Source organism: Periplaneta americana, chromosome 2 (genome assembly GCF_040183065.1).
Source record: "Periplaneta americana isolate PAMFEO1 chromosome 2, P.americana_PAMFEO1_priV1, whole genome shotgun sequence".
NCBI classification, from domain to species: domain Eukaryota; kingdom Metazoa; phylum Arthropoda; class Insecta; order Blattodea; family Blattidae; genus Periplaneta; species Periplaneta americana.
In genome coordinates this window covers 215,285,529-215,295,410 of record NC_091118.1, presented here as the reverse complement: position 1 = coordinate 215,295,410, position 9,882 = coordinate 215,285,529, and the positions used below count along the sequence as shown (strand labels likewise).

Below are 9,882 nucleotides of genomic sequence, written 5' to 3'. Positions count from 1 at the left end.
ATTACTCACAATAAAGGAATGTGAGGTTTTACAAATATTCTCGATTTTCCATGGTTCAGAGTGATTTACCCCAACTACAGAGGTAGTGAACATTCTAGAACTTTTCCTAACATGCTCAAAAGACCTCACGATAACATGTTTTGTAATATTATAAGTATTTTTAAGATCCAATGCTTGCCATTTTTTTTTCATTAAAATATTATTTTATATATTGTTTACGAAAATGGCTAAAACCTACGTCCTCCGATTTTATGAAAACCTGACATAATAGAAAAAACTGATAGCATTTTCATATCATCTTCGAAAACTATATAAGAAACAATGATTCATTTGCAATCAAAAATTTCATGCATATCAGTGAATTAATAAAAGAAGGTAACATGATTATATCACTGCTAAATATAATAGCCTATTTAAGTTACGATCAGTGAAACAGCAAAATTAAAATACATGTGGTTATAATATTTTATGTGAACCGAGTTAATTATCGACAAGATGAGAACTCGCGTGATATTTGAATAAGACTATTTCGCGAATATATTAATATATAATGTATAACATGCAGAAACAGATTATATTATAACTTAAGATATTTAATACTTACATTTGCTAGCATGGCCATCACGGTCCAGTGTAGAAACAATGAAAATATAACATCTGAACATCAGGTGCGACGAAATATTAAACAAATGCGCATCAAGAATGACAAGATTGCATTTAATAGTTGGCTTTAATTGGTTAAAACTCAATCGTAGCCATCTTAAATGAAAGCCATGTTCAGATACTTGGCAATGTTGCTACTCCAGCATATAGGCCTATTACAGTGGTCCGAGAACAGAAAGCATAGCAGACGACTAAAAAAACTTATGAATGATTTCGACATGAGAGTGATTAATGATCTATATAGCGTACATTTTATTCCAGAATTAGGACATATAAACACAAAACCTGCATTTACGCATGTGCAGCTGCGGTGTGGCTCTTGCTAATCAAGCTATGAACTTAATTTAATAAGGGTACTTCCACAACACATTACGCGATAAAATGAAAATAATGGTTCGTCCTTTCTTTGGTTTCTATTAAGATATGAACTAATTTATCAAAAAAACATACACTTTTAGGGTGCTATTCATAGACATTTCGCTAGCCCGCGCTACGAGCGTGCTAAATAGGATTCATATCATATCATATCGCTAACACTGGTTTATGAATACGAAAAACGTTAGTTCGCTGATCATCCACCGAAAGCCCGCGCTAAGAATGTCTATGAATACGGTTCTTAGAAATCAGTAGGCCTGACCGGAAGTAGGGTTGCCAACTTTTTTTTTTAAATACGGGAGATTAAGATATCGACAAAATTTCAAATAAAAACATTGGAAAATTATTCAGTTCAGTTACTAAAAAGCAACTTTATTCTACACATCGACAGCTAGGCTTAAATTAAGAATATTTTGAGGCAGATCGTGTCTCGCGTAATAGTTGAAGTCAATTCCAGTTTGCAGTCATCCAGGAGAAACGTACCAATACATGATCCCCAAACCAATAATAATTAATAACTTACAATTTCTAAGATAATGGAACTTAACAGCGAACGACGGTTAATAGAAACGAATACAGTCAGAGCTCTACTACACACCAGTAAACAAGGGAAATGAGGGAACAAAGAAGTGATTGCATGATTTTTAAACAATGTAACAATACTTATTTATTGAACAAACGACCAGAAAATTTGCATTTAACGGACATAAATAAATAAAGTCTTGTGTTAAAACGTGACGTTCCCGACTGGTCCACAACATCGTCCCTAACATCTTCTTCATAGACTGGACTGCAGATCCTCCCAGAAGGCAACGCGGTCCTTGGCGAGGTCCTTCTGCATGCTGAGGTCCTTGTCGATGTTGAGGTAATGCAGCTCCGACTTGGTCACCGGATTCCAGATCACGTCAACCAGTGGGTCGCGTTCCGGGGTTGGGTTCCTGCAACGTCCGCACTTCCTATTAGGTCTACGTAGCAATTTATTTTCGTACAGCTGTTGCCATTATATTTTGTTTTGTGTGAAATTTATTGCAGGCCTACTGTATTATATAACACAAGTGCTAAAAATGACATCATGATATATACCGTATCCACGCTTAAAGTGATCCGCGCCAAAAAAAACCCATGTGACCAACTCGCGTTTCATTGGTTATGACACCGAAGCACAATGTATAAGCAATAAGCGCGCGAAAAAAAGTAGATCCCTTCATTGAATTAAAAATATGTCCCCTGAATATACTTGTTATTCTTCCGTAATTGAAATAATAATATCCAAAACATAGAAATGATTATAAAATGTACCTAATCACTCTGAGATCAATAATTACAATTTAAAATAGTTTATTACATACGCATGCGCATTTGAGGGCGGCAGCACTTCAGTCGCTTCCGATGAAAATGGCTGAAGGTGCTGAGTCTTCTGATGCTGTGTCGCCAACTAAATTTGTAAAACGCAAGTCAACAAACCTTCGACTAGTGGCCAAAAAACAGTTATTTAAATGTATTTCACAAGATCAGTGAAAAATATCCAGAACTTCCGATAAAAGAGATAGTGAATTTAACGTCTGAGTTTACCGGTGTGTCGTGTAAAGCATTAATAGTGCTCGGAAAGAAAAAAATAAAAAACTGGTAAGGTTGTAACTCCCGGTAAATTTTACTCATAACTCTTTAAAACAGTACGCGAACTTAAACGCACAATGAAAAGGATATGAATAACATTGGCAACAATCACTTCAAATTTAATCAACAGTCTGCCAACGGAAAAAGAACAGTTTTTTCAATAATAGTGTCATCAGCGTATAGGGATTATAAAGAATGGACACTGAGCGAATTTTCCTGTGTTTTGTTTCTCTGTGCGTCAGCGTTTAGTTCCACTTTCAAGCGCTAGAGGTTAGTGTAATCGAGCATATGCTAAGATAATAATTGAGAATAGAGTTGAGACACAGGATCCAAACATCGCCTACCTTATTGCATAATCCAGTAACGCTTTGCTTCAAATAAATTCAAGTTAACAGCTTTTCCTTATTTCTCAGTGACAAACTAGTTGTAATAATAATTGTTTATAATTCAGATATAATAAATTATATTATAAAATAATATAATACATTATAAAATTACGTATCGAATTCGTTTAATATTTGTATATAATATAATATAGGTATATGGTTTTACTTCTCATAAGAGTTTTGTTTTTCCATTTTCAGCGCTATCAAATCATTACATATTTTAATTGTTGTTGGGGTCAACGTCTCAACTCTCATTATAAAGGAACTCTAGAGTCTAAACATTGCAGTTAATGACGGATTTATTATTTTATGGATCCAATTTATTTTATTTGAGTACATAATGTACCTATATGTATTAACTGTATGTGTTATATTTCCGCTGTGTCGACTTCTAGCTGGTGTGATGTCAGCGCCAACTCTAGGGAGAAAGCAGAATCTCACGCTTTAACTGGCTTGAAGGTCATTGAAATCAGTCCGGCTACATCAAAGGTACCGACGCGAAGTGTCCATTCTTTATAATCCCTATTCGCTGGTGTCACAATGTGATCAAAGCACTTTTTCAATGTTATGCCCTCTCACAGTGTACATAATATAGGTACAGTATAATAAAATTGATGCTTAAGCTACTGATTGTTTTGCTAAAACTTGAACTTATTATTAATACTATTAATAGTAACTAATTCTATGTAGAGCATGTAAGTTATTTGTATTTTACTTCGTTTATTACGCTAATATATTGCGTGCCGTACTTATATCACAGCCATAATTATGTACTTCACATGTGCTCCATGTCAACGTGACAGTAATTGCGGCGCGAATGGCGGAAGGATACAATTGGGGTTTGTTTATGTTAGGATCACTTTAAGAGTGGATGGATTTTAGGCTACTAGTCATGTTCAGTTTTTATAGTCACACTTTTACGTTACGTACAGATTGAGTACATATTAACTGAGGCGAGCATTACATACTTTTATATCGGTTTTGGATGTAATTACGCGAACACAATAGGCTTAACCCGCCAGTGCATGGTGAAGAAGAGTGACACTAGTAGTATCCTGGGGTCTGAGAAGCCCATGATTACTAACAATAACATTTTATAAACTATTCATGATATTTGGGGTATAATTTTTCACAACTGTTCTACGGTATTCAAAGATACAAAAATCAAATCACTACAACAAAAACGTTTACATTATAGTGTAATTTACATAATGGAGATGTCGGTTCAAATGTTTTCTTCTGACAGAAAACCTACACACTGTCGACACGCAAACAAACAAACAAACACTGCACTTCACACAGCAGTAACGAATTTTCCGAATGTTTCTCTCTTCGCCTACTCTGTGGATACATTTCTCTACTAACCGATGGATGCCTCGACTGAGAATACAGTAGGTATAGAGATATTTGTAGGACGTATCATGAAAGGCCTGTGACGGACAAAGCAGAAAAACGAAAAAGGTGCACACGATAAGCACATATGCTGCATTGCGAAGAGCGGACCGTCCGTCGAGATAAAAAGAATGTATTTCGAAAGTGAAAAAGTTAGAATTTATTTTACCGCTTCCACGTGGTAGCGAATGGAAGTCCTTCTGCACTGAAACTAATCCATTTATGTGCACACAGCAGTCCACGGTAGGAGTGAATCGAGTGCAACTGTAAGATACAGATATGATACATAACGGTCACCATATTCAACAGCCTTACACGCTAGCGGGCCGTACCGATATCAAGGATTTCAAGGTGAAGCTGTGTCAGAGGTATTCCCCACTTTGTTTTTATTTTATTTTGTTGAAATGAATATGAATGCGGGGAAAGGTAAAGTGGCACGGATAGGACTCCTGAACCCAGCGAAGACTGACATCCAAACAAATTAACATGAGCCAACAGAGGAGGGAAAGCTGAAGCACTCACCCCGTCTTGGCGAAGTTGGTCCACAGCTTCACCATCCGCTGCACGGTCTTCATGTAGTTGGTACCGGGATCCAGCCTCGAATCGTCGATGTAGAACGCCCTGAACAGGTACGCCACCTCGGCTCCATGGCACACGCCTGCGCACAACACAGCAACGGCTGCTTCATTCGTATGTCAATGGATAAATATATAATAGGATGCGAAACTGCGGTCAGCACCATCTGGCGACAGGGGGCTGAAATAAAATGATCAGCGCCCAACGTCGTAGGTGGTGAACATTAGAACTACGTGTTGGGTACATTACCCAGAGTTCTCTATTTATCAGTTCGAGATATTGCTCGAGGAGCAAGATGGCAGACAGAAACTTGCTAATAAGTGAACATAAAGTGATACTACGTGTGTGTATAAGCAGTGATGTTTACGGACGTTGTAAAAATAGTGTTGTTGAATGTATTGTACAGTAATAGTAATATAATAAATTGAACTATCTAAGTAGTTTTTGCAGACTTTTCCATTGCGCTGTACAATAAATACCCAAAGAATACAATCCCAATATCTAATCTTTTGCTTTATATTCTGTCTCTGTCAGGTTATATTTTAATTGGGTAGTGTAAAATAGATCGTCTCTTTTATCTTCGTGTTGGCTCCGGTAAGAATTTTCAGTAGAAGATGCTGTGAGGAATAAAAATGTAAATGTTTTATTTTAAATTGGGTTAGTTTTGAATATCGATGAGGGTGGGAGGGAATACTTTCTGCACAGTTTAACATTTTCGCCACCAGGTGCGCTGCTAAATGCATGGAGTAATTAGTTACTCTTTTCGGTACTTGGTGCGCTGCTAGATGTAATAACGCCCCCCCTCCCAACAGGTGGCAGCAAGATCAATTACTACAACAGCGCCTCTAGTATGTGTTACGGGAAACTCAGTAAGTTTCGCATCCTATTATATATTCATCCATGGTTTGTCTATCAGCGCCTTCTTTCAGGTTAGCCGTTCAATCAGCCGTAGGCCTGCCTCTAAACTTAGCCACTCGTTTTCGTGCTTGTTCATGACCTTGCTGCAATCCTTGTTCGTGTTGAAAGTGGTGGTGGCGACCGGTTAGTGTGTTGGAAATGGTTTTATGGGGTAGGAGATGATTGTAGAGATGGTTTAGTATTGCTGGAAGTGGTAGTAGCGATGGATTAATCGTGGTGGTGGTGGTGGTGAAGCTGTATTCGAAGTGATGTACATGGTTTAGTGGTAGTAGTGACAATGCTTTACTCGTGTTGCAAGTTATGGTAACGATGTTTTAAGAAGGGTGCGAATTAACAAGGTGGATGGGAGGGATTTCCCCTCCCCCCTGTTGGAAAATTATTCGCCTCTCATAAATTCATATTAACATCCCTGTCAAGGATAACTTCTATCTCCCTCACAAAATATAATTGTTTTAGTACGAGTATACTTCATAAAGTGCAAAGTAAGCAACGAAAACAATACTGATGTATCATCATCACCGGCAAGCTGATAATCAATAACTTAGGAATTACACATCTTATCTTAAGCCTGCTCAGGGATATAATTATTATTATTATAATGATCAAGATGCAAGACAAGCAACTCAGTGCGACCGAGCGTTGAGCCGTAATAACAATAATAATAATAATAATAATAATAATAATAATAATAATAATTTTTATTTATTTATTTATTTATTTATTTAGAATATTAACGTGCAAAAACAACAGCACAAGGCCAATTACAGTTTTGCACGATACAAAACAGAACAAAACAACAAATGATGATGAGAATGAATGATAGAAAATGGCAATGAGATGAAATACAAACAATATAATAGTCTACATCAATCATTGATCAAATAATAATTATAAAATTATAAAATTAGTACAATGAGAATTGAAATAATGGAATGGTCTACATGAATCAATAGACCAAATGCAAGAAATATATGGACAAATAATTATTAAAATTAGATCAGTGAGTTAAAACTCAAAGATATACTACACATTAAATGGATCCAAGTTGAATCCATGCAAATTAGCATATTTAATGCATCTGCAGACCGGAGAGAGAGATTTAGGATTCTTATTATAAAACAATTTATGAAATCTTAAACTATTAGCAGGAATACGAAGACTGATATTGCTTATGAAAGATTCACAATCAATATCACCCTTAATGACTTTGCAAAAAAATAAATAATCAAGATCCTGACGTCTGGTGAACAAACTACCGCAATTGAAATAATTGCATTTAATCTCATAGTTATAATCGGAATTTGGTAAAAATCTATAAGAACACAAGGAAATAAATTTTCTTTGGATATTCTCCAATTTAGCCGAGTCAGTGGAAGTAATGGAGTTCCATACAACAGATGCATATTCAAGCTTGGATCTAACCAACGTATAGTATAAAATTAATAAACACATAGGAGTGGAAAAAGAATAAGTTATAGACCTAATTAGACCAAGCATTCTTAACGAATGGGTATAAATATATTGCACATGATCATGGAAATATAATTTAGAATCAAGTAGGACACCAAGATCTCTAATACAATCTTTCCTAGTAATTACGACATTACTGAGAGAATAGTTAAATTTTAGGGAGATAGTTTTCCGTGAAAAGGAAATAACAAAAGTTTTGGATTGATTAATTTTCATTCCATTTTCAACAGACCATTGTGAAATTGAATTAATGTCATTTTGAAGAATTTGACAATCAACCAAACTATTAATTTTGCGAAAGATTTTGAGATCATCCGCAAACAAAAGGCAGCTAGAACTTATTCTTTTACTTATATCATTTATAAATAATAAAAATAAGAGAGGTCCCAAAGTAGACCCTTGAGGAACACCGCATAAACTATTAAATGGAACCGAGAGAGAATTACCTAGTCGAACACAAGACTGTCTATCTGTTAAATAATTTTCAAACCAATTAACGTAGCTAGTGGAGAGACCAAAATTTCTTAATTTATTTAATAAAATTTTGTGAGGAACAACATCAAATGCTTTGCTAAAATCAAAATAAATTGAGTCAATTTGACCTTGATTTTCAACTATAGGCATTATGAGATTAAGATAGGAAACTAAATTAGTAGTAGTAGATTTCCCTCTTGTAAATCCATGTTGGGCCGAATTGATCTTATTTTTAACATAAAATGAAATGTGTTTGTGGATAATTTTTTCAAAAATTTTAGAAAAATTGTTTAGGATAGAAATGGGTCTATAATTAGTAACACTGTTTTTATTACCATTTTTGAAAACTGGAATAATGGATGCTTCCTTCCAAAGTGACGGGTAAATTCCTGTTTTTAAGCTAAGATTGAACAAAAAAGTTAAAACAGGCAAGAAAATATTAGAGCAACCCTTGATTATAAAATTAGGAATGCTATCAGTACCTTTACATTGATTAGGCTTTAGCTTTTTAATAGCTTTATTTACATCATCGAATGTAATATTAGGCAGGGACAAACAGTCAGTGATATTAGAATCATAAGTAATGAAATTAGAGTTACAATTTTGTTGAACAGATTTAAATTGACTAGCAAATGCATTTGCAATTTCTTTTTCATCTGTGATGTGAACGCCATTTATTATTAGTTCTGTGGGATTACTATTAGTTTTTCGAAACGTTTCTACATATTTCCAAAATTTATTTGGTTCATGCTTTAGGTTATCATCAATTGATTGTAACCATTTGAATTTATCAGATTTAATCATGGCTTTGACTTGTTTTCTAAGATTAGAAAAAATTTGATAATGATGATCAGTTTTATATTTTTTGTAATTTTTATGAGCTTTATTTTTTTTCTTTATAAGCTGACGTAAATCGTTTGAAAACCATTTAGGATAGTGCGATTTTTTAACAAAGGTGACAGGGACACAAAGGGATATAGCATTGTTTATAATTTGAGACAAGGAATTTGCAGCAGTGTTTACATCAGTAGTCTGATATATGCTAGTCCAATCATAATTGGATAGAATAGAATAAAGATTCAGATAATCACCTTGAGAATAATTTAAGTATGAACTGATATGACAGTGTTCTGGTAACGATAAATTTACTTCAATATAAATAGAGATAGATGGATGATAAATATCCTCTAAAACTAGAGAGTGATCGGCAAGTTTAACTGTACTGTTTTTATCATTAGTAAAAACCAAATCAAGAAGCTTTTTACTCGTAACGGTAGAGTTAATTTGAATTAATCCAAGAAGGCAGGACGAGGAATATAAATCCTTAGCCTTAATTTTAGAGTAATAATGAGTATCATTAAGATTGGAACCAGTTGACCAGTCCATACCAGGAGTATTAAAATCACCAAGGATTACTATTCTAAAATTATGAGTGTCGAGATTTTTTTCAAGAAAATTAAGATAAGATTTTAAGTGAATGTGATCTGTATCAGGAGAGAAATAATGGTTACCTAATAACAGATTAAAACCATCAGTCATTCTAAGTTCAACCCAAACGCATTCACTAATAATTTCTAAGTCAAAACGTCTTTTTGCAAAAGGTAACTGGTTGCTAATCGCTGTTAGGACACCACCACCTCTTTTTTTGTTAGTGTCTTCAAACAGTCTATCTGCACGAAACACAGTATAGTTATTTGGAAATAAATTAGAATTAATAACTGACTCAGATAACCATGTTTCAGTGAGACAGATAATGAGATCATTATTACTCACTATATTCTGAAAAATTTCATCAGCTTTAGTGTTAAGTCCACGAACATTTTGGTAGAAAATCTCAAGATGATTAATAGAACTGAACATTGAAAATGAGAGCGAGCAAGACTAAGACTAAGAGGCATTTCCCTGAGAATCAACAGAGTTCGAATTAGCAGAATGCGCAAAGTGCTGCTCAGGCTTTAATTTACCATAAAATGGTGCAATTAGACAACCAGCAGGCCAAACTTCAGGTTTG

General features: G+C 34.7%; 1 protein-coding gene across 3 annotated transcripts in view; it reads right to left on the bottom strand.

The window, feature by feature from the left end:
• Positions 1-1,679: 1,679 nt before the first annotated feature.
• LOC138695119 (carboxylic ester hydrolase-like) overlaps positions 1,680-9,882 on the bottom strand; it is an 86,992-nt gene continuing 78,789 nt past the window's right edge. For all 3 annotated transcript variants that reach the window (XM_069819534.1, XM_069819536.1, XM_069819535.1), the window contains exons 9-10: positions 4,956-5,091; positions 1,680-1,976 (exon numbers count right to left, since the gene is read on the bottom strand). In XM_069819534.1, the coding sequence (XP_069675635.1) occupies positions 1,817-1,976; positions 4,956-5,091 (296 nt within the window). In that variant the 3' untranslated portion in view covers positions 1,680-1,816. The remainder of the gene's footprint in view (positions 1,977-4,955; positions 5,092-9,882) is intronic.